This window comes from Zymoseptoria tritici, chromosome 17 (genome assembly GCF_000219625.1).
Source record: "Zymoseptoria tritici IPO323 chromosome 17, whole genome shotgun sequence".
Classification (NCBI taxonomy): Eukaryota; Fungi; Ascomycota; class Dothideomycetes; order Mycosphaerellales; family Mycosphaerellaceae; genus Zymoseptoria; species Zymoseptoria tritici.
In genome coordinates, this window is record NC_018202.1 from 541176 (window position 1) to 566578 (window position 25403).

A 25403-nucleotide genomic window follows, 5' to 3' on the forward strand; every position below is an offset into this window, starting at 1 on the left:
ATTGCTACGTTTCCGAGAAAGTGTGCGACTGTGGCCAGGTCAACCAAGTCGTCACGACCGATCCGCACTGCTCCAGTTCAGTGCAGCTAATACACCGGGTCCAAACTGCTATGCTTCGACGGCTGAATGTCATAGTTGACGATGCTTCCTCGCAGACATAACGCGGTCCACATTGACGAATGCGGGACGACCAGTGAGCGCATCCGCATCCTCCGCCCAGCCTCTCCACACTGACACCTTTTCGCAGTAACATCGTCGCGCAGTACTCTCCCGATCATATCAACCCTCGGGAATTCGGCTTGGACGTTCCAACGCCAGAGCTTCAAATTCCGACCTACGAATTGACATCGCGCACCGTTCAGAAACCTAAACACTCTGTCATCGCACCCGCTGCGACGAGCGGTCAAGGGCATTTCAAAAGCGTTAAGGGCCACCAAGATCAAGCACGAGCCCCCCTTTTTGAGGCATCCAAAAATCTGCCGTCGCCAATACAGGCTTGCTCGCGCAATCTGACCGCAACAACATTGGCCGTCGAGCGACACACACTTACCCATCAAGTACGCCGAGCAAAAGCAAGATCGCCGCAGCGACGCCATTGTCCGCGAGGTTAACGACGACGGCTAACTATTTCCCGCCACTACTTTCTGAGCTGAGCCCGACGTCTGTTCTGCATTGCCGAGCATTCGAGACGGCGGGATGGTTTTTTACCAGAGCGAGTTGTTCCACGCCATCTACAGATCCCCGTGAATTAGGCCATTGCGACAAGGCCGCAAATCAAAGGTGATCGACTCTGCTTCATCCACCATCCCTCACTGCATTAACGAGTTCATCGACCACCTCAAAGCCATCCACCCTTCGTCCACCATCTCAAATCCATCAACGACCTTATCCACTACCCGAAGGCCATACTTGCACCACGCAATGCCCGACAGAAACCGGAAACGCGATCAAGACGGCGATGACAGCGACACAATCATGGACGTCGATCATGTCTTCTCGCTCTTCAGGCGAGACTCAGACCACGTCCGTATTCCGAAAGAGTAAATCCAAACGGCGAGGACGTTGGAGTTGTTTCACAGCAAGCTTGAGGCAATGCTGAGTGACGAGGTCGCCGTTACGAGGAAGCTGAAGTGGGAAACTGAGTCTTCCAAGGCGTCGATGCGGTCAGAGCTGATACAGCTGACGAAGATGACAGTGGCAACACCAACGGTCTCGTCGCCCACCAATCGTTGATGTCCGGCGGAGATGTCGCACATTCACGGCACCAAGCGTGCCCACTCTCCCGGTCAGCTTAGCCCAGCTCCACCCCGCCAACAAGCTTCGCATCACGGAGGGAACGGTGGCTCCTGTATTCGAGGTACCATCAGTCCCATGAAGCAGTTCCACTTTGCGAACACTGCGCAGGCCGCCAGAACAAACCTCAGTTAGCGGACACAAACTTCACTTGACATCCTCCAAGACTTAAGCCGGATCTGCAAGGTCTCTGCAAGTCTCCTCTTCATCACCGAGATGGCGCCTAAGTCATCCATCCCAGCAACGTACACAGTCGTCCGGCGAAAGCTTTAGCGACGAACTCAGCTAGCCCCTTGAATACTCTCAGCCTGCAGCACAAATCAACAACGACCAGATTCAGCAGGCTGTCAAGTCTCACAAAGAGAGAGTATGTTTCAATACAGCATTATCGTGTCCGCTAGATTCCGTGTCTGATCTTCACCTCCACCTTCAGTCCCAAGCCCGCCGTGCAGAACGTGAACATGCTATCCGAGCCGAGCGGAAGAAAAACCTCGCACGTATTGCGAAGCGCAAGACAGAATGCGAGCGGAAGTATGAGGAAAACCGGTGGGTCGTCCGAACAAGCGAGCGATCAAGTGGAGATCGTCAAGGGCATGAAAGCCGGCGGCGCGTCATTTGGAGATCCTTAACGAGCGGACAGTGGAGACTGTCAAGGTCATGGAAGCCAGGGGTGTCCCTCAGAGCCCACTCACTCCATAAGACTCAGCGGCATTTTGGTCGGCAGTCCACTTTAATGGACGAGCACTGAACATCACAAGCTACCCGAGCCTACCTCCTGAAGCAGCAGATCAGCTGTGTACTCCTCCAATCCCGATAAGATCGTCGTCGCTCCTTACTTGACCCGATTCACCGAGTAGGGACTTCGACCTCTCCGATCCTACCGCAAAGTTCGATCCGACAATTGGCCTGCGATAGACCTTCTCGATCTTGTTCGCCTGTTCCGTCTCGGGCAGAATTGCAATGACGCGCTGGCTTTAATCGTTTCCCTTCGGACGCCTGCACCAAGCAATACCAGATCCCGAGAAGCTGCCGGCAATAGGTAAGAGGAAGACCATGACCATTCCGAGAAAGAGCTTCAAGAACGCCCGAGTCCTGAACAAGGCGCCTATGAGGAGCAAGGTGTTGTAGAGTTATCGAAGCAGAGATAGGTTGATGCTAGGTGAGTCCAACACGCAATACAGCTACTGCACACTTCATCCCTGGTAATTGAAGTGCTAACGACATCGACTATGCCGGCAGCGACAGCCAGGCTGCCCAGTTCGAGGGCAACGCAGATGGCTTCGGCAGCGACAGCGACAACGACAGTGAGAGCGACAGCGATGGCGACGGCGATGTTGCTCCTAATGATGCTGGTCCTAATGATCTTGATGCCGACACCGAGTCGATCCAAACCTCACGATCCAACGGGGTTGCGCGACATACTGTTCCCGAGAAGCGCCGGCAGTCTTCCTCTGTATCACCTTCCATGTACTCAAACAAGCGCCAACGCCGCGGAAGTGACGCAGATCCTACGCTCCTGTCCGGGCAAGTTCCGAATCCCGGAAACCACACCCCAAGCTTGTCCATCGTGGGGGATGGGAATGAATAGGATGTGCCTAGCGAGATCTCCCAAGATGCTGCAGGGGATCCGTTTGCACAACCGGAGTTCGAGCTGAACCCCGTCTTGGCCGAAGACGAGGCATACTCGAGCTCTCTACATGAGACAAAGGCTTCAATCCTAATCCTTGAGCAGTCGAAGCTTTCCCAAGAGCACGCCGACCCAGAATCTAAAGACGATCTAGTCCCTGCAGACATTGCAAAGGCAGCGAGTGCAATAAACCTTGACCACTCGACCCGTTCCACGCAGCATGCGGCGTCGGGAAAACACCCAGCATGCCAGGTCCACAAGGTCCTGCCAAATAAGGCAAGCTTATCAAATCTCATGCGACACTCGACTGCAGCACTCTCTCAGCACGACTCAGCTTCAGTTCCGGCACTCTCACAGCACGACTCGACTGCAGCTATCATCCTGCAGGTTCAACCTGTCGGGTCGACTTCCTCCGCTCGGGATTTTACATATGTGCTGGAAAACCTGCTTTCGACTGACGAAATCAAGAGTGCAACAACCCCTTCTCATCCCGTCAGAGTGTGCCGCAAGCTCACGGACTACACTCCGACGCTGTAGGCCGCTGAATCACTATGCACCAGACGCGGTGCCGAACATTCTGCTCCCAATGTGTGACGGTGCCCATTGGGTCCTTGTGGCACCGATGGAAATCTGACAGATCCGAGTCTACTGTTTCTGCGAGCAGCTCAGACTGAAAACAGAAATGTGGGTTATCGACCAAGAATGTCTCCAACAGGTCGACACAACAAGTCGCGGCGTCTTCACTATCCTGAATGCCGCTCACTTCGGCAACGACATCTCGAACGGCGAAGATGTCAAGGTCGACACCTTGGTAGTGCGACGGGTGCTTGCTGCTGTGCTCCACGCCAACTCTCAAGAGATCGCAGTTAACCATCTACAGTTTAGGAGATCCGGAAGTGCCCGAAGCACAGTCTCTCTCAGCCGCTCGGCATGCCCAAAACCCGTCGCAGATTGAAAAAGCTTCGAAAACAGGAACGCAACCGCCGCATCGCCCCGACACAATCCCTACTGACCTTAAAGCGGCTAGACGCTACGCTCATTCAAACAGAAGCACGCTCCGACACAGGATTCAGTGCCGAGATCTACGATACTGTCGTGACCCTCGGGGACAGCAGCAACGCCGTGCGAAAGCTATAATGGCTGCCGTGCTAGGCCTCGACCCGGTATAGCTGCAGACTAGATGCAGACAATCGATCGCAGAATAGGAGGACTCTCGCGTTCGCTTGGATCAGCAGAGAAATGAGGGCTATGCAAAAGCGCTCGAATAATAAAGGACATGTGGAGTGCTGTTCACCACATGCGTAATAGGCACGAGCGGCACGACGTTTCTGGCCGGCACCCGTCCAAGATTGTAGTCCTGTGCTTGTCCTTCTACCGGTGGGTGGCGGTGACTGGGCGAAACCATGGCGAAACAGTAAGCACTGGCTCCCAAAAGTAATGGAAAGTGGAGGAAACAATGCCTGCGAGATAGCTTAGCTGCAGGATTGTATGTCGTGTACTACCGTCCTATGCAGGTCCGTAGGATTTCGTGCAGACGTCTACATATGCATGCGTCCGCGGCGTCTGTTCTACGCCACCGCCGTGCATCCCAGCTATAAGTCCTGCGGCAAAAGTACCCGTGCGTAGCCCGAGCTGGGCGCATTGCTCGCGGTGCACTGATCAGTCTTTGCTCTGGGGTCGCAGTGCGGTCGTTCTCCCATTGCGGTGTTCGCGATGGTATCAACGATCTCTCGGACGAGTGATCGGCACTGTTGCGACCACTACGGCGGGGACGATCTGCTCTGCCGATGACCCGACCACCGCCTCCATCTATCTCATGTCGACATGTGTTACGGCGACGAGGCAATATCTGGTCTATACGATCAGCACGGTTACCAACTCGTAGCCGTGCCCAGCCGCGTCCAATTCACGTGCATCTTTACCTTGCATTATACCTTCTGACCCTGCACTCCCGACTTTTGCTGGCACACTTGCACGCCGCTGCCAACTTTCCTCGCACCTCAGACCACCTAACGTCGTCGGTATGCCACCGCTTCAGCTCTCTGTTCCGCCCGTCGAGATATTTCCGCCCGACTCTACCCCTGTCGAAACCCTTCGGGCGGGAAGCGGCACACAGTAGAGATTCATGTCTCAGCATAGTAACACGACCCACTCCGACGCAGAGTCTGGTTACCGCAACCACGTGGGCGACATGCTACCCGGTGTTGAAATACGGTGGCTGGCAATGGCTGGCTAGCTCCAAATGGTGTATATTAGTAATATCTCTCTCTTGTTAGTAGTTAGTTCTTCAATAGATCACTCTATTAATCATACATTTTCAACAGGTTATAAGCCCGGGTTTTGCGCATAACACATTATTGTTGTTATTATTTATATACTCTACTATACGCTTATACCGTTATACTACCGAATTTAAGATAACACCTTATTAAAACCCTAGAATTAATGGCCTCGGTTACGGATTTACCCGCCACCGCTTAAAATTAAGAGGCTAGGCATAGCTAGCGTAAAAAACCTCTTACGCTAAAATTACTAGCTATTTTAATTAATACTTATACTAACCTCCTTACTTTATAACAAAATCAAACGCTAATATAGATACTAGACGAGACATAAAAGGCACTACCTCCTCCTTACGAAAGAGATATAACGTATAGCTCGTATCCTTCTTCGATTCCCTCTACGTTAATCTTCGACCTTACCGTTATCGTTACCTCCTTCGAAGCCGTCTACGCCTTAAGAAACCCTTACCTAGACGCCTCCTTACTAAACGCTCCTTCCCGTATATCGTCGAAATAATATAAGAAGAAGTCGCCGCCGGTAAGCTCCTAAAGCTCGACATCGATCTAATCCCTTTTAGATACGAATCCGACTTTAAACCCTCGAAGCGACATCGTAAGGAATACGGATCTCCGTCTCTAAGAGTAGTCGCCCTCGATATACCCGATCCTCTATCGCCTACCCTTCGAGACTTCTTTAGACTCGTTCCCCTTATACTACCTACTCTATGTCTTCGGGTCGATAAAGATAGAGAAGACGAATAATACCTTTATTTCTCTCGAGCCGAATCCGTACCGCCGTATAAAGGATACGATCTTCCGATATACTAAACTCGTAAGATCCTTCGAAGACTATTAGAACTATCGAACTCCTTTCCGATTATACGACTATATCTTTAGCTCCGGTAGCCGATAAACCGCTAACCCTATTAGTCCCTCTCCTAGAGGAGAAAGACGACTAGGTCCTCTAGAGCGATAAGATCTAGAATTAACTTATCGCCTTTAGCTATAGTGCTATTATTAAGATAGATAAGCTAGAGAATAACGCTACGTTACTATACGAAGGCCCGGACTAGGTTAAATACTAACGGGATTTTAGAGATAAGTAAGAGCGCGCTATAGGTGTTATCCGAGATCGCTATAGATATAACGCTAAACAACTTATTCTCGATATAGAAGAGAAGACCTTCTCTCCCTTTAGCGCGCTTAGTACTCTACGCGAGCATTTCGCGAAGGGCGGAGCTAGCGAATTCGCTCGAATCTTAACCCTCTAGAATCTAATTACGATAGATAAGGCTAAGGGCATCGGTTACTACGGTTCTAAGATTATAGAAGACTATAGAATCGCTTCGCCGAGATTAATTCCTCCTTAAAGATACTAGAGCCGTACGTAGTCTAGAAGTTTATTACTAGATTACCGGAAACCTTCGAACCGTTTATTATATCGTTTAACTAAACTAATAAGCTTATTCCGAAAACCGTAAACAACGCTATAACTATCGCTACTATATCCCTTAGAGAAGCTATATCCGCCGTAGAAGACTTCGAAAGTCGTCGAGTCGCTACGAACGCCGGAGAGGAACTCGGACTATATAGTAGTGCTCGGCGAGCCGCGTCTACGAGACGCTCTATACCTCGCGATTAGTATAAATACTACAAACGTCGTTACCGAGGAGAATACTTCTCGCTAAATCTAGATAAGGCACCCGAATAGTAGAAGAAGTAGTAATAGGGAGACTCTTACGAGTCGAAGAAACGTAAGGCTAACGACGGAGAAGAAACGTATCTTAACTATCGACCCGCTAGAAAGGATAATTCCTATAGAATCTTACTAACTAGTAACCTCGCCTTTACGAGCAACTCGTCCGGCGAATCCTTCGCTTTTTATAAAGGCTTAAATATATTTAATACTTAGGTTATCGACTCCGGCTATATATCCTACCTTATCGGAAGAAAGGATATCTTTATATTAATAACGCCTATTAAGGGTTATACCTCTTACGGCATAGGTAGCAACGCTATTAGCCCTTCTTATATTAGTAACATTCGGATACCTACTAAAGTTAACAGCAAACTATACTAGCTAAACATCTCGAACGTTAAATACTTACCTTAAGCGGGGGTAAATCTCCTCTCTCTCGAGATAATTTAGCCTCTCTTCGACAACATCCGCCCCTTTAAGAACGGTATGTCCTTTATTAAAGGAAACCGAGCATTTAATACTATATTTAATAGTAGCTTACTTATCCTCGATACCCTTCCTACTTAACTAATACTAGGAGAAGACTTCTACCTCGCTACGTACGAAGTATAAGCTAGCTAGTCGTAGCTCTAGTACGAGCGTATAGGACATCTCGGCGAATAGAGCCTATAACGCCTTCGTTAGATAACTACTAGTATAGAACATAACCGTCTTAATAGGCTATATCTCTATAAATTATACGTTATAGGCCGTTTTTACGCTAAACTATATTACGGACACATTAAACCTTCCGAAAAGAAACTCGAGCTACTCTATTTAGACTTAAAATACGGCCTAAGAAACACGCCTAGATACGACAAATTAAGATACTAGCTTACTATTATTAACGACTTTACGACGAACACCGACTATAAACCGTACGAACACGTCCGAGATGTACTTAGTTACCTTTAATACTATCTAAATCGGTACGAGACAGATGTATTTAAGTGTCGCCGTATTCGCCTTAACTAAGGTAGCGAGTTCTTTATAACGCTGTTTAAAACGTTCTACTATAGCGCTAGAATCGAGCTCGAATTTACCTCTACGGAACAGAGCTAATTAAATAGTCTCGCCGAAGTCGTAAATAAGATTATTCTCGAGAAACTCGAACTAACGATATACGCCGGTAACATTACGTAGAAATAGTAGCCCGCCGTTGTTTAATTAATAGCCTACCTACGTAATCGTTCCCCTAATTCGAAGTATAGAATTACCGGCTACGAAGCCTTCTATAGCGAACGGCCAGACCTATTAAACATTCGAAAACTAGGCTCGAAAGCCTATTGCCTTACAAAAGAAGCTAAGGACCGCCTAGGTTATATCGACCGTATAGAGATTAGGTAGCTTCTTAGTTTTAAGGGCAACCGCTAATACCTTATTATCTGTCCGCATTAGAAAGAGCCTCGCTAGGTTTAAAATGTCGTGTTTAAAGAACACCGTAAACACGTCCGAATCCCGGAATCTAAAAGCGATACGAGTAAAGATAAGGCTCCTCCGCCTAAGCGTATAGAACGCCCTATTAGACTCCTTAGTCCGGTTTAACGTTCTAGGCCTATACTAATTTTATTACTAATTTTATTAACCGCCGCTCTAGGGGGAGAGAAAATAGATAAATTAGCGGACAATAAAAGCGACGATAATCTAACTCCTCCTCCTCCGTCGCCGCCTAAAATAACACTAACGCCTCCGCGAGGGCAAACTCCTTCGTCTTCTAAAATAACACTAACGCCTCCGCGAGAGCTAATACCTCCGCGAGAGCTAACGCCCCCGCCGCCTCCGCTAGTAGAAACTATTAACGGCGTTCTTCTAGAAGGAATAAAGCGACAACGGTAGAAGAACTTACTCTTCCCTAAAGCTAAATACGCCCTATTCTACGTACGTACGAATCCCTTAACGAAGACTCTCGACTAGTATCCTACCCTATAGCAAATAATAATATATACGTTTCTCGCTACTACCGCCGCGGCCTTTAAACCCTTTAAGCCGCGAACTATACCGGAAGCGAAGAATAGTATATACTAGTCTAAATAGTATAGCGCTATAGGCGAGGAAGTTAAGTCTCTACGGAAAAATAAGACCTAGCGATTAAAGAAGCGCTCCTAAGTTACTTCGACCGCGAATATCCTACTAGGGAGATAGGTCTTTAAGCTTAAACGAGGACCGAACGGCGAGATCCTTAAGTAGAAGGCTAGATAGGTTATTAAAGGATATAAATAAGAAGAGGGCTCAGACTACACCGAGACCTTCGTATCTATTATTAAACTAATAAGCTATAAGGCTATCTTTACTATTACCGCCGTACTAGACTACGAGATCGAACAGATAGACGTTAAGACTACCTTCCTCTACGGGCTTATTAAGGACACCGTCTACGTCGAACAGCCGGACGTTTATCTACTTAATCGTACTCTTTACGGCCTTAAATAGTCCCCTCGAACCTAGTACGAGACATTAACCGCCTACTTTAAGAAGATCGGGTTTAAGCTACTCGACGCCGATATTAGCGTCTTTATCCGAGACAATATCTTTATCGCGGTATACGTTAATAATCTACTTATCGTTAGGCCTTTAAAGAAAGAGATTAGCGGCATTAAAGCCTAGCTCTCGAAGAGATTTAAAATATCGGACCTTAGCCCCTACGCCTACTACCTCGGAATAACTATACGAAGAGACCGCGTTAACCGAAAGATCTACCTTAGCTAATAGGCCTATATTAAGAAGTTCCTCCGCGACTATAATATATAGGAATAGAAAGTAAAGACTACGCCTATAGATTCGTCCATAAAAATCGAACTAGTAGAAGAAGGGTACACCGCTTTAGATAAACTACGTAAGAAATACTAATCGGTAGTAGGATTACTAATGTACGCTATACTTAGAACACGCCTAGATATCGCCTACTTAGTATCTATCGTTAGTCGGTTCTACGCTAACCCTACGGAAACGTACTAGAAGCTCGTTAAGCGGATTATAGCCTACCTTCGTTATACTATTTAATTCGAACTTATGTTTTAGGGAGACCTACGACTACTAAGCGGGTATATAGACGCCGACTAGGCTAGAGACATCGAGATACGCCGCTCTACGTTAGGCTAGATATTTAGCCTTAGTAGCGGAGCTATTAGCTAGTCGTCTAAACGATAGACGAGGGTAGCGCTATCGATAGTCGAAGTAGAATATATAGGACAAACGTAGGCTACGAAAGAAGCTATCTAGTTAAAGTCGCTACTTAATTAACTCCTTCCCGAAGGAAATTAAGGACTATAAGCGACGATTATATACTACGATAACTAAGGCGCGATAGTACTCGCGAAGAACCCCGCTTTCTATTCTCGATTAAAACACTTTAGCGTAGACACTTACTTTATCCGCGAGCGGGTATAAGAAGGAGATGTCGAGCTAGTATAGGTCGAGACTAAGAAGATAATAGCGGACGGCCTTACTAAACCGCTTCTAAACCGACAATTCTACGTATTTCGGAAGGCTATCGGATTATTACTCCCGTCTACGGTAGTAATACTAAAGTAGCTAGAAGACATAAAATAAGTTAGCCGACTAGGGGGAGTCTAACTAGGGGGAGCCGCGCTAAGACGGCGACGGCGACATCGTTATTAACGCTATTAATTTTCTACGATAACGAGCCCTAAGCTAATACCGTCTAGAAGGATCCTACGAAGTTTAAGGACAAGTTAACCGATCGTTTATTAAGATATCGCTATCGACCCTAAATCCTTATATAAAAGTTCGAGTTATATAATCCTCGGCGCTAACCTTAGCACTAGAGTATAAGGATTTTCTAACTTTAGAACTAAACTTACTTCCTTTCTCGAATATCCGATACTTCTAAGACCTACGTAAACAATTATAGAGGACACCCCTTTCTACCGAAACTATATATATAGAACCGAGTCTAGATTTAAGCTTACGGAGAACGAATTTGTCCGCCCTACCTTAAGAAGAATTAACTTAGACTAGTTAATACCTCTGTCCGATATAGCTAACTTTCTAGACACCGCTACCGGAAGAGTTCTTCGCTAGAGAATTAAATAGCGACGCCCCTTACTCCCTAAAAACCTTACTAGTATAGACTTTAGTATACTTACCCTAGAGACTCTTAAAAGAATCTATAGGGACTACTTTATATCTACCGAGCAATTAAAGGACTACCGCTAAATAGCTAGGATACTATAAGCCTTTAACTAGGGATCTAAGGAGAAATACGGTTATAAGAGACTATATATTTACCCTAAGCTACTCGCCTTCTTATCCGACTAAGAACGAGTAAACTAGTTAACTACGTACGACGACGCTAAAGACTCGGACCTTTAGACCGCTTTTTAGATAGCTAGTAAGACGAGGAACAGACTGCTCGAGCCCTATACTACTTAGACCTAGATCGTACTAGTTAAGAGCCCCTAAGCTAACTAGGTAAAAGACTCTAACTAGAGCTAACGCCCGTAGTACGTATAGGCCTTTACAATCGTTAGTAGACTAACTAAACATAGGAAGAACCTCTTTATCTACGACTACGACGGCGGAAGCCTTATACGTCGACATAAGGAAGCTAAGCTAAATAAAATCTACGGAAGTATCGTCCGCTTCTATAACAAAGTCCGGTCTACCTAGCGAATTAACCGAGTGTTTATAGGTAATATCTATAACGATTTTATTACCGACACTATAGACTAGGCTTAATTTAGCGACACTAGTATTAAAATCGATAAGAATTACTATATCGGACATACTATACGCTAGGTTTATAAGATAAGCTAGATAAAGGACCGTTACTTCGATCCTAACGACAAGAAGTACGGCCTTAACGATCTAAGGTAGGAATCCTTTGTTGAAATAGAATACTTAACGGAACACTATACTACTAAGTAAGAGTAAGCTAGTACTCTTCCCTTATAGAGGGTTTAACGAGGCTAGTAGCATAGAACAGCTAACGAGGGGGAGTATTAAAATACGGTGGCTGGCAATAGCTAGCTAGCTCCAAATAGTGTATATTAGTAATATCTCTCTCTTGTTGGTAGTTAGTTCTTTAATAGATCACTCCATCAATCATACATTTTCAACACCCGGTACATAGATCAACATGACACAATGCTGAGCCCATTTCCCGCCTTTACATGTTGAGCCAGTGGCATACAAGAACGTCTCAAATCTCGTTCCTTGCTCTGTCCTTTCGCTAAAACTTCAGCCAACCGGTAGTGCGACCCTACCGAGTCAACAATTTCTCCCCTACCAACTCTCCATTCGAGCGACCCGGATCCCTCCCAAGTCTGGAGAAGATCCACTCGTTCCTCGACTAGCATTTCACTAATCCGGCTTGAATCTGGCACAACATGTCTCTTCACAACATAGGCATTTCGGGATCGGCGGCCTTCGAGCTCATGCGCCCACACTCCTCGGCACACGACTTCGACATCGACTTCTATGTCGCGCCCAATCTGCACTGCATCGCAGGCGCCATTACATCGCTGGAGACGTCGCTTTCGAGGGTCCATTCCAGTTCATCGACGACATGTTTCGGAACGGCGGTGAACGCAGGATGAGCCGGTCGGAGGACTGTAGCTTTGCCACTTAGTGGCGGCGAGAACTGCTGCAGGAGTCATCCGACACCCCATCGGCTGCTGTCACCGATTTCCTAACTCGACTCAAGAGTCTGGACGACGAATTCGGTGGCATTGGCTTCGAGAAGGAAATTATTACCGTGCCCGTCGGTCGCGGAGCTGTTGTGTTGGCCAATCGTATCGACAGCGGATGCGACTTCTTGACTTGGATGCGCGTTCTCCGTGGCCGCTGCGAGTCATTAGAGAAGATCGTCCAGCTGATTTTTGCGCCCAACTACTCGCTGCTCGCACACATCTGTCGCTTCCATTCGTCGCTGGCGCAAGTGCTCCTTACCCTAACTGACGCAGTACACCTGTACGAGGAACTGATCTCCACGAACACCGCCTACTCTTAGGCTGCGTCGACTTCGAACTCACAGGGACTGCTGGCCCCCACTTCGACTCGCTACCAGGCCGTGCGTAACAAATGGGTGCGGCGTGGATTTACGTTCCTTGCCCGTCCGAAGCAGAGACACATGTTGTGTCGCATGGTCGACCCCGGGACCTACTTCCGTCCGTATGTGAACGAAGCTGTGCATAAACGAACTACTCTAGCAGAGCATCGGCGCGTTAATCTTCTCTCACACGCGTGGGATGAGACGGATAATCAGACCATTCCTATGGTACAATGCTCCCCGAAGTGGACACGCAGAACTAAACCGGCACTTGTGCTCGAGGGGCGGGAGACCAAGGTAATGAATCCACATACGATCGACGAGCATCGATCTACACGTAGAGCTTGGAGCTGGAACTTGCGATCTAAGAGGTTAACATTAAGCGCGGCTCTTTGATTAAGCGTTGGCGTGGGAGGAGCTCGGTGGTAGCTCCGTCTTCGTCGTCGGATCATAAAGGTGGTGGATTCGGGATTAAGCAGATTTCTGTAGCGGAAGCGACGATGCAGGCAGCAGAGAAAATGGACATGGTGTTGGTGCGGGAAAAGTTAAGTGTTGTTCCTTTAGGATGAGATTGTAACTTTCATTGAAGAATTTGACGGAGATTGCGAAACTCGTAGTCGGTGTTAAAGGTGAGGGTGACTTAATGGGCAATGAAGCGAGGTTCCACCTCATTCCTATTACCTACACTGCAGTAGCATAGTCGCAGATAATTCCGTCGAATTCGAGTCCTCCCTCACTTGGATATCATCGATAGAGAGGGCAGATCGATACATCGCTCTAAGCAGGTCAGAGCCGGTAGGTAAGAAAAGCGATTCCTCGACTCTAGTAGAGTCCGATAGAAGCGGACAGGAGCGTCGAAAGCTAGCCGTAGGAACTCATCTGCATTCGTCCTTGAAATTCTTTAAGGGAAGGAACTCTCCTATCCTTAGTAGACAGCGGGAACAGCAGTAACTGGTTCTTACTATAGAAGAGCTTCCGCTCTCGCATCCAAGAGTAGTGTAAGGCCTCGTCGGGACGCTGTTTCTAGTTCTTACGGCGTAATCGAGAGCATGCAGTATCATGCGTTGATAGGACGTTATCGCGGAGAGACAACGGAGGAGGAAGAAGGAGACAGGCTGTTGTTTCCGTAACATCAACGTCGCCCAGTGTATGGATTGGGGTACTGTAGCGCTGACGTCGACTTTCGAGTTCAACGGATTGAACCGTTTGCATCGATCGCTTGTGGATCTTGCGGTACAGCCAGCATACTGTCCTTAGCCGGCATCGTCGTGATTTCGTGAACAGAGAGTTCTCGTGCATCTCAGGGAGAACGTCGCAAAATTCGATGGCGGGCGATGTCGAGAGCTTAGTGCCCGTAGCGGTGTGTTCGCGGATGTTGTCGCTAAATCTCCTTTAGGAAGCTTGCACAAAACCAGGGCTTTGCGGCACGGCATGCAGGAGCATTCTTGGTACAGCTGCAAAGTAAATGCTCCGATAACCTAGATCTAATCTCCAGACTATCCCGACCCTATGCGTCATTCAGAAATTCGCCTGGTGCACAATCCTTTTTCTTTCTTACGCACGTAGCTTAGAGACTCTTGGGATGTCACGATGCGGGCAAAGGAGTGTGACGTGGGCCACTCAAATGGCTGGTGATATAATTAGTAGGTGTTGGTAGCACTCGAATAAACGCCCTGTCTGTTCGCCACCATCCGATCCTTCTTTATATTAACGGCGTCCTTCGGTGTTAATTGCCCTTTTCTACTTCCTCTTGCGGTCCTTCAACTCCGTTACTTAATCTCCGAAAGCAGTTACAGCATCGAACAAGCCCAGCGTGAGGTCGGGCACAGCTCGTTTGTGAAGCGGAGGCGCAGTTTGCATGCTTCCGGGCTCGCGTTACTTCTCCAGGGTTGATTGATCGTAAGATCCTCGGGGTTGCTAAGTAGACGTAGATTGGCCTGGATTATAGATGTAGATATCTACGATGTCCTGCATGTCCTGCTCGTAGTTCGTCCGTCAGTTATTACTTAGCTGTAATGCTTGTGCGTAGGCGGAGGCCGAGTACTATTGGAAGGTAAAGGCGGTAAGCAAAAGCGAGGCTTTCGGTGGGCGGAGTTCTGGGATCTTGAGCTCGAGCCAGTCTTCTATCTCGAAGTATAGAGCCGGCGGTTGTAGAACATTACGTCTTTCCACGTCGTTCCGTCAATCCGCACGCCGTCGAGGAGGCCTCGAGCTGCCTTGCTGCTACGCTAGAAAAGAGCCTATTCTGCCGGGATAGCGTGTCCTTGCTTTAGCAGCTCTGCGGCGGCCGGAGCAGGTGGCTTGTCTCTCTGCATAGAGATATCTGTAAGGGTGCTAGACAGGTCGGAAGAGCAGCAGTGGACGCAGCTCCGTAAATTGCTGGCGTCGCCATTCAGAGTCGCAGGTTCTGTCGTCACTGCGAATAGTTTCAAAATGCTGATTTCTTGGTCTCCAGACTTCCCGGCATGGCGGTGCTGCCGTTCACTGGTGATATGGACGCTCCACAATGTATTACCAACGTTGAACCAACTCGGCGTAGTCGATAGGCGGCCTTCTTGACGTTTCTGCTTGAGCAGGTCATCTGGTTTAGCAGGGCACTCGAGCAGAGGGCTCAAGCTACTCACAGCCATCCGTGATATTGACATACTTGATGGCTGTCGATTTTGTGGCTGGGTCCGCAGGCTTTCGATGATGCAAATTCGATTCTCATTCATGCAGTGTACATTGGACCAGGTCTGGGCCACAACACCGGGAGTCCCACTTGCGACCACAATCCTGTCATAACGTTCGCCTGCGTATCCATCTTCCCCTTCGCCTCTTTCGCATCATCTCGACCTAGTATAGCTCTCTGTCTGTCTATGCGAAGGAGAGTCGAGATTCGCTCCGAGCTAAGCTTAATATTAAGGGCGATCTAAATGGAATTAGGCTCTTTTGAGTTCGGAATGGGTCAGGCGTAATAGAGCGCGTAGCAAGACGGCCCGGTGATAGGCTGGTTGTGCAGTAGTGGGAGAAAGACAGCAAACGTTGTGGCGATATCGACCAGGCTCGTCCGCTGCGTAAAACTTGATCCTTCTCTTACACATCCTCCGTTCATCTCTTCCACGACATCCTGCGTCTCTCCCTCTCGAGGAACCGATCATGACTCATCGTCATCATCCATTTCATTCTCCTCCCAATCTAACTCGAACTAGGCATGCTCCCGCCTCTGCTCGACCGTAAGCCGCATGCTCGTGTGCATTTCGAGCACCTTGCGGTACTCCTCCGTCTTCTGCTGTGTTCGCCGGTTGTTAGCCTCCAGCCGGTCACCTAGGTCTTTCATGCGGTCCCGCAGCGTCTTCGGGTTAACACCGAGTGTAGAAGCCACTAAATCGAGCTCGTGTTTGGTGGTGATGTTCGCCAGGGTCCCGACGGCATGGCGAGTCTCGACACCTGAGCCCGGCGGCGGTCTCTGGCGTGATAACCACCCCTCGAACAAGGCCAGCGTCGTGCGTTGAACATTGAGGGCTTGGCAATGTTTTCCCAGCTCGATGCGGCGTTGATCCCTCTGTTGGCGGAGTTGGCGAATTCTCCGATAGATGTTGGGGATGTCGAGGGTCTCGGAGACGGATTGCACTTCGGGAAGATGGGCCAGACAGGTCTCGGGGAGTTCCTCGAACGGTAAGGCATATCTGACGGCGACGATGGCAGCCAGCAAATATCGCACAACTGCCGCGTCGACTGGAGCATCCGTCGGTTCGTCTTCGATGAAAGCGGCATTCAAGATAGTGAAGACACCGCAGTTGATAAAGTTATGCTGTTGCAAACATTTCTGATCGGTCCATACCCACGATTCGACGTCAAGATGGAGCGATTGGCAGAACCGACGTGCTCTGGACTGCCATTTATTCGTAGGGAAGTTGACTTCCCTAAAGGAATCCAATATGAGGAGGGTTTCTTTTGCGGGGGATATGGCCACCAGAACCTAATGGGTATTGTCACACATCGGGAGAAGAATGTTTGGCATTGTTTCGGGGGTGTAGTGCGCCAATGGCTTGTAGCGGTCTCGAGATGTCTTCGAGGCTGCGGCGTCTGCAACATGCCAATCTAACGTGACCACCAGAGGAAGCACCAGATCGACTGTTGAGCTTTTGACTTCTTCGTTGGAAAGCAGGTTTGCGATCGCGCATTTGGCATCTTCGAGACTGAAGGCTGGTAAGGCGGGGACAATGATCGACTTTCCGGGGATAATAATCGACTTCTCGGGAACAATGATCGACTTCTCGGGAGCGGTCGACTTCTTACGGGTGGTCGGATTCTCACGGGCGGTCGACTTCTCGGGGGCGGTCGGATTCTCACGGGCGGTCGACTTCGCCTGAACGATCCAGTCTTGAGTTCGTGTGGCGCGATTTAAAACCACTTCACTGGCTCCGTCTGGATGGCTTGGCTCAGAGAATTCCGAGCTCCGTGCTTCTGGCAGGGCATCTTCCTTTAACGGCAGCGATAGCGAGAGTGGAGGAAATTGTTCCATAGATGCAGCGAATCCGTCGTCGACGATTATCAAAGAGTGTCCCGAGCTCGAACGTGGGCGAGACGATGACACGTCGTCTTCGTTCCTGCTGCGACGACTGCGCTTCCTCTGGCGAAAAGAAGAAGGGGAGTCACCCGATCGGCGTTTTCTAGGGTTTAGGGTTTAGGGTTTAGGGTTTAGGGTTTAGGGTTAGGGTTAGGGTTAGGGGTTCATTGTACTTGTTTATATAGGCTAGTCTACCTTTGCACCTGATCTGAACTGAAGCCCCATCCAAGCCCTTGCTCCCGGCTCTTTTGGCCGTCTTCAGAGGGGAGGAAACAGACCTACGCTCCCACGTAAAGCGCCTCGCGATGCATAGCACCGCAGCTACTCCTAGCCTAACTACGTTTTATAGTGTCCTTTTTACTATCTCCCGAGTTAACCAAACCGCCAAAAAGAGAGACTACCGATAAGCTAGTCTGCATCCTAACGCAAAATATCGCTCCGGCAATTGCTTACTGTCTATTGTACCTTGGGTTTCTAAACCTCCCAGGTGACGGACGAGGTGTGCGTCTCCTCATCCGCCCGAAACTGTAACCCCGTCTCGTTGAGGGGGAACATCCCGCTTCAAGACCGTCTAGGGTTTTAGGGTTAGGGTTAGGGGTTCATTGTACTTGTTTATATAGGCTAGTCTACCTTTGCACCTGATCTGAACTAAAGCCCCATCCAAGCCCTTGCTCCCGGCTCTTTTGGCCGTCTTCAGAGGGGAGGAAACAGACCCACGCTCCCACGTAAAGCGCCTCGCGATGCACGGCACCGCAGCTACTCCCAGCCCAACCACGTTTTACGGTGTCCTTTTCACCATCTCCCGAGTTGACCAAACCGCCAAAAAGAGAGACCACCGATGGGCTAGTCCGCATCCTAACGCACAATATCGCTCCGGCAATCGCTCACCGTCCATCGTACCTTGGGTTTCCAAACCTCCCAGGTGACGGACGAGGTGTGCGTCTCCTCATCCGCCCGAAACTGTAACCCCGTCTCGTTGAGGGGGAACATCCCGCTTTAAGACCGTTCGGTGGAGCTCTGTCCTCCCTCCGTCCGGCGTATCCACTGTCGGAGACATTCGATTCCGATCGAGCCGCTTGCACACTAGTCCACAAGTGCTTCCCAAACGGTTTGGGGAGAGCCGTCTTCCCTTCGGCCAGAATTCCTCCTCTAGCGATCGTCGTCGTCCACTCCTCTCCCCCACCACGCCGTCGCCTTCGCTTTCCTCCAAGCCTCCCACTGCTCTGCAGAGGTACCAGTTTTCTCCCTCCCGCTCCCCAGCTTTGAGAGGAAGCAGCCGCAGATCTAGGGTACACGCCTCACATCCACCGCTAGGCCTTCCGGATAGAGTTGATTGTCCGGTGCGGAGCCAGTCCGGGCCTCGCCAGTCGCCCACGTCTCCCACGTCGCAGCGCAGCCTTTTAACGTCCTACCGATCGGACGCCCACTTTCATCTCGAGGGAAGAGACTCCTTTTCAATAGGGTAAACGCCTAATTTATCCTCGAGGGATGATCTCCGCTTTTACGTCCCGGGTCGACGGAGCCACTTTACGTCCTACTCATCGGACGGAGCCACTTTACGTCCTACTCATCGGACCGAGCCACTTTACGTCCTACCCATCGGACGGAGCCTTTTTACGTCCTACTCATCGGACGGAGCCTTTTAACGTCCTACTCATCGGACGGAGCCTTTTAACGTCCTACTCATCGGACGGAGCCTTTTAACGTCCTACTCAGGACAGTGTGCACTAGGTCTGTGCCGCCGCTTCCTCCGCTTCCTCCTTCGCAGCTTCCTCCTTCGTAATCTTCGTCAAGATTCGCTCGAGGATCTCGTTGGCTCGCTCCCAGCATCCTGTATTTAGAAGGAAGTCTACCTCGGTAAACTTCGTGTTCGTAGTGCCCATTTTCTTATGCATCTTCTGCTTCGCCCGTCGTTCCTTCCTCGAGAGCCAGCTCGTCCTGTTTTCCCGGTAGCAAGTCTCGTGTCCTCGGATGAATTTGCTCGTACAGACGTAGAAACCATGGGTATGGAAGGTTCTACGCCGATACTGGAGGAAGCGCTTCTGGAAGGACCGCGGCGCCTTTAAAAAGTGATCGGCTCCTCGTAAGTCCCGCTTTAGGCAGCTTTCTTCTAGTATAATCCGGGTCAGGCTCCACTTCTTGGCCTCTTCGGCCATATCTTCCTCTCTCTCCTGGCGTAGGAACCGCTGGACAGAACAGCGGTCTTCGCTGAGGCTTCGGTCGCGAGGCCAGGACTCGGGTGTCTTGCGGTACTTCTCGTAGAGCTTGTCCTCCGTTAAGCGCCGGAAGAACGCTTTGGGTTTCCAGATCAGTAATCCCAACTTCCGTAGCGGACTTTCTTCCGGAGCATGCTTCTTTACGACCTGAAAGCTAGTTTTTAGTGCCTTAAATCGCGAGGGTAGGGCGGAGATTCCTAGGAGATTGCGAGTAAAGTGAGGGTTAGAAGCATAACCCGAGATCTACTTCGTTAGCTTCGTAACGTCCTTAGTCGTCTCGTCCCAGAACTTAGGAGAGTCCTCGGCAAACGCCGCGAGGAGAGGCGCGCCATACTCGAACATCGGTGCGAGATACTGCCGATAGACTCGCAGGCGATGCGCGAAGCCCCAACCGTCCGCGTCGAGGGTCAGGAAGTCGCTTCGTTTCCCGGCCTGTTCGAGCCGGCTCTTAAGGTGCCTCCTCAAGTCAATCCCTCGCGCCGTCACGGGAAATCCGAGGTAGGTATATACCTCTCTCCTGGGTACCTCCGCACCAAAGAGGTAGATCGCCTCCTGCGAAGACGCCGGTGCTAGATAGGCGCATTTTTTAATGTTTAGGGCGATGCGGTTGGCGGAGGACCAGCGCTCGAGGATCTGGATCAGTACACGCACCTCGTCCAAGTCGCTAGCGAGGAGAACACCATCATCGGCGAAGAACAGCGCGCGAGGAATCGGCGGCACCGTAGGCATTACGTCGGAAGAGCCGGCCAGGGCGAGTGTCCCAGGTCGATTCAAGTCCTCGAGCAAGCCATCGATGAAGATGTTAAACAGATAGGGCGAGAGGGGTGAGCCCTGCAGAACTCCCCTCGTCCGCGGAAACCACCGAGAAGCCGTACCATCCGAAACGACAAAGGACCAGACGTCGAAAAAGCAGAGGCTCGCAATTAGAGCCAGCATGTTCTCCGGACATCTCCGCCGGCGTAGAACGTCCGCGAGCAGTACATGATCCACGACGTCAAAGGCGGCTTGAAAATCGAGGAACACGGCGTGTGTAATCCGGCTCGATTCGAGGAGGGCGTGGACGACCGCGGCGTTCGTCACGGTGGAGTGGTGACTTCGAAATCCCGCCTGGTTGGGATGCATCCTCGCCCATGTCCTGCCATTAAAGCGCCGGAGGAGCAGGCGCTCGAAGACCTTTCGAAACATCGTCACCAGCGAGATCGGACGAACGTTGTTGGCGTCCTTCGCCGGCATCGTACCATCCTCCCGTCGGGTCTTGTCCTTGACGACCAGACAGACGACAGTTTCGTTCCAGCTCCGCGGCGTCTTACCATTCCGGAGACAGGAATTGTAGAGGGCGGCCAGGATCCGGAGGAAGCTCGTCGTCGCGAGGGTTTTCATAAGACGGATGTATACCCTATCGTTTCCGCAGGCCTTCGTAGCATCCTGGTAGGTAAGCTCCTACATTATCTTGTCGATTAAGAAGGAGAGCGAGGCGGATCGATCGTCGACAGGAAACATCTCCTGTACCAGGAGGGTCGCCGTCGAGACGAATCGACCGGCAAATCCCTCCGTCACCTCGTCGATTGCCGTCATCCCTCTCGCCTTCCCCGCCGGGGTCGGCACCAGCGGTGTATTCTTGTTCGCGCGGCGCTACGCTCTCTTATAGAGACGGACCGTCTCGAGCGTCCCGCTATCGGCGTCCGGATTCGGCTTCGCTATCGCCTTAAGACGCCAGTCCTTCTTCTTCTTGCCACGGCGGCGTAGCCGCTTTGGCTTGCGAGTAGCGTCGTCATCATCCTCGGCTCGCTTTCGCTTCGGGTCTGTTATTGCCTTTCGAGGCCTGTCGTTCTTCTCTCCACCTCTATTCTTCTTCTCTCCGCCTCCATCCTTCTTCTCTCCGTCTCCATTCTTCTTCTCTCCGCCTCCGTTACTTATATCCTCCGCCTTTCGTCTACCCGGAGGACGATTTCGACGACGCGTAGAGGCGAGTCCCAGCACGGCTTTGCTTACCTGCTGGTAGAGCGACACGATTTCCGCATTCCGCTTGTCCACATCGGCGCTCATATGGTACAGATGCCGTCGATGCCGCGCCCTTCTCTCCCAGCCATAGCAGAGCGCCTACGCCGTATCGTCGTCGTTCAGCCGGCTTATCGCATAGCGTCGAAGTTGATACGGCACGGCTGATCTACCCGGAGTACCCGTAGTCGGGTCCAGCTGGAGGTAGAGCTAGTAGACATGGTCGGTATTCATCTTCTCCGTCGGTCGCGGTAGAGCCAGCGTCGCATGCGGCAGCGTCCGGCGGACAAAGCAGTGGTCAGTCGTCAGTTGTTTCTCGTACACGGCGTCCGCAATCGTGATCGGCTCCTGGATCGGCTTTAGATGGGTCATCACGGAGTCCTCGATCTATCGCGAGACGACCTTCCGTCTCGGAAGCAGCGACGCCTTCCTACTCTGGAGAGACATCTTACCAAAGCGGACGTTAATATCTCCGAGAACGACATCGGAGCCGGCAACCGCCTCGAGCGTAGACCGGACCTCATCCGGCTTCCGCTTGGGGGGAAAGTAGACTCCGCTAATCGTTCCCCGGTCCGTCGGTAGGGTTATGGCGTCCGTCCCAATGATCTGCGCCTCGCCGGTGAGCCAACTTCGCGCGCGTACTGTCCCCATCACCAGAATCCCACAGCCTAAGCGACCCTTTCTCGGCACCGTATCGGGCTTCACCGTGGTCGCAATCACGCGGTGATCCGCTCGGCGCTTCTTATGCTCGACGAACCAGGTCTCGACGATAAAGAGGTAGTCGAGGACGTCGTCGTCAATTAGCGCCGCTAGGATCGGCCACCTATTATCCCCTAAGCCCCGGATGTTAATACATCCAATCCTAGCATTCCTCCTGGTCTCGCGACCCGCGAGAGGACTCGCCTCCCCCGGATGCCTCTCGACTCTCTCTCTTAGAGGATGCTCCTCGAGTCTCTCTCTTCGAGCCTGGGCCATCCTCCCGTCCCGCCGGCTCCTCTTCTAGCCCCTGCCGTATCAGCTCGGCTTTGAACTCGTCGAAGACGCCGGCACTCTTCGCCTTCTGCCATACTACTCGCCTTTTGAATTTGTTATCGGCTTCTCGATAGCGATCGACGAACTCGCGGACCTGATCCGCAGACGATCTCCCGGGAAGGTTTACAGAGCGGGGTTAGAGTGGTTTCCGCTTACGGTCCGCTAAAGGAGAGGTCGGTTTTGTTCGTGGCTTTGGCTCCGCAGAGAGAATCCGGAAGGTCTTCGCTTTCGGGGAGGGCGTCACTAGTTCGGCACGCGCAGCCAGGTCCGCGATCTATGGCCTCCACCGTCCCGACGAAGAGAACGGAAAGGGAGTAAGCTCCTTCGCCTTTGCGGGAGAGGGCGTGTCCGGAGAGGGCACGAGGGGAGGAGGGACGGATGCCGTAGAAAAGGGCGAGAGAAGGTCGTAGTCCTTACTAGGAAAGAGGTCGTAGGGTCGCACCTCGGGAGGAACACTCTTCCCTCCGCGCTTCTCCTCGACGGAACAGTGCGGAAGACTCTTCCTCCGCCGTCTCTCCTCGATCGACTCCGCTTGCGCGTCGTTCCGGCTAGGCGGTGGGGCTCCGTTCGTAGCGGGTCTCGATTCCTTCCGGTGCTCGCTCGCGCCGTCTTTAGGTCCAGGAGGGTCCGGAGGATCTTTACTCGAGCAATAAGGAGGACCTTCGTCCGAGCGATGAGGAGGACCTTCGCCCAGGGTGTATAGGAGGCGGTCAACTGATCGCTTCGTCTCCTTCGCTACGCGGATCAGGCAGGCCTCGGCGTATTTCTGAAAGAAGGGTATCTGTACGATAGGCTTCGGTATAGGGTCGACTAGAATCGCGGCAGGGTCGGTCTCCGGGACGAGGACGGTAGGGATCGTTGAGGGGATGTCGATCGAAGGCAGCCCAGTCAAAGGGATGTCGGTAGGGAGCCTCGTAGAAGGAATGTCCGTAGACGGAATGTCTGTGGAAGGAAGATTCGTCGACGGAATCTTCGTCGAAGGGATGCTCGTAGAAGGAAGATCCGTGGAGGGAATATCTAGGAACACGTCCTCCTCACGCCGGATCGTCTTCCTTAACCGACAATCCGCGGACGCCGTCTCGATCGAAGACTCGGACTCTAGTGCTCGCTTCGCCGGCGCGGTCACCGGCTCCTCCAGTCGATCTTCAATCTAGGCAACGAGCTGGGCCGTATCCTCACTACAGTCACGAAGCTGGTCCAGGATCGTTTACGCCACAAGCGTAAGTCTCGACCGGCCGATTTCCGCAGTGACGCTCTTGATCCACGCCTTGACGGTACGCCTTTTGTTCGTACGACACTTCTTGCACTCGAAGGTGCGGTAGTATCGTCCTTCCGTGTCGGGATGTCCAGTCTTGTTCCTTAGGACGCCAAAGTGGTCGATCTCGCCGCCGTACGGGATGACGCCCTTATAGAGCTCCCAGAGGGCGTCGGCAAAGGCCGTCAGACCTTCCTGGGGCCGTACCGCGCTCGTCGACGGTTTGGATGACATCCGAGGGTTAGAGGGCAGAGAGGGCGACGCCGAGGGTAGAGGGGAGGAGGAAGCCACGAGGAACGTCGAGGGAGAGGTCGGCGAAGTAACGAGTCGGGATCGGTAGTAGGAGGCACTCGAAGGAGAGGGCAACCTAGGCAGAGAGTGCTTACGGATGGTTCGAAGTCTCCACCGTAGAGGAAAACCGAGGCCAAGAGCGTAAACGGGTGGTAGCGAGGCTCCAGAGAGGAGGGAACACATCCGGCTCTTATAGGGCCGGGGTGTGGTCGTCCTTCTTACAATTACGAGCAGGGTCAGCCTTACGATCGTCGATGGTCATCGTCGATGGCCATCCTCTCATCTCGCCGTCTACCGGGGTCCACGGCTTAATTACAATCGTCGCACTCGACGAGGTAGTGGTATAAAGGGCCACCCTCCCCTCCGTACTTACTCGTCCTGCTCGTCGTCTCTTCCTCCACTCCCCGGTCCGAGAATGGGCTGTCCCCGGCATCGTTATATCGTCCTCTCTAGGCATCGTTACATCGTCCTCATCTCGATGCCATCCCGTCCTGCTGGGCCTATATCCTCTTCATCCTCCCGTCTTCCTCTCCCTTCGCCTAGCTCGTCTCCGGTCTCGTCTGTTGCCTCACCGTCTCGCTTTCGAATCTCCTGTGTCTACGTCTTCTCCCTCCTCCTCCTCCGCCCTACTCTCGTTAATCTGTTCTCCCTCGTGCCGTTCTCGTGCCCGAGCCGTCCTCTGTAGGCCGTTAAATCCACGTTGGACTCGCTATCCGCGTATTTTTGCTAACGAGGAGCTCGACGACGTAGTGTAGTGCTCTCCCGTCGTAGTAATTCCTGCCCACATTCAGCACCACCCCCTCCTCATCGGGCACCCGGTGGAAAGCGTAACAAAGCTGTACGTAGTAGCGCTGGCGTCGCAGGCTCTTATATCGTGGGACTTCTATGTCCGTAGAGGTTTCTACGGTAGCTGTTCTTGAGCGTCGAGCAGGAGGTGTATGCCGCTTACGTGTTCGGCTGCTGGGTCAGCTCTCTGCCCATCCTAGCATTGGGCGGAAAATCCGCCCAGCGGCAAGGTGGGCTGGAAATCCACCTATCCCGGCATTAGGCGAGAAATCCGCCTAGCGGCAAGGTGGGCTAGAAATCCGCCTAAGGTGTGGAAGCTAAAA

General features: G+C 51.3%; 4 protein-coding genes across 4 annotated transcripts; 3 read left to right on the top strand and 1 right to left on the bottom strand.

Annotated features, from left to right (window-relative positions):
- Window positions 1–921: 921 nt before the first annotated feature.
- Window positions 922–2881, top strand: MYCGRDRAFT_97846 (uncharacterized protein; the record flags this gene model as incomplete). The annotated part of the gene is made up of 6 exons (XM_003847124.1): window positions 922–1023; window positions 1196–1357; window positions 1601–1660; window positions 1727–1839; window positions 2309–2332; window positions 2533–2881. 6 exons carry the CDS (start codon window positions 922–924, stop codon window positions 2879–2881), a joined length of 810 nt encoding a protein of 269 aa, XP_003847172.1.
- A 721-nt stretch (window positions 2882–3602) lies between these two features.
- MYCGRDRAFT_97847 (uncharacterized protein) lies at window positions 3603–4057 on the top strand (the record flags this gene model as incomplete). Its single annotated transcript, XM_003847125.1, has 2 exons — window positions 3603–3734; window positions 3806–4057. 2 exons carry the CDS (start codon window positions 3603–3605, stop codon window positions 4055–4057), a joined length of 384 nt encoding a protein of 127 aa, XP_003847173.1.
- Window positions 4058–12288: 8231 nt separating this feature from the next.
- MYCGRDRAFT_97848 (uncharacterized protein) lies at window positions 12289–12911 on the top strand (the record flags this gene model as incomplete). Its single annotated transcript, XM_003847126.1, has 2 exons — window positions 12289–12444; window positions 12531–12911. 2 exons carry the CDS (start codon window positions 12289–12291, stop codon window positions 12909–12911), a joined length of 537 nt encoding a protein of 178 aa, XP_003847174.1.
- A 3226-nt stretch (window positions 12912–16137) lies between these two features.
- On the bottom strand, window positions 16138–17514 carry MYCGRDRAFT_111767 (uncharacterized protein; the record flags this gene model as incomplete). The annotated part of the gene is made up of 2 exons (XM_003847127.1): window positions 16138–16743; window positions 17039–17514. 2 exons carry the CDS (start codon window positions 17114–17116, stop codon window positions 16138–16140), a joined length of 684 nt encoding a protein of 227 aa, XP_003847175.1.
- Window positions 17515–25403: the final 7889 nt, after the last annotated feature.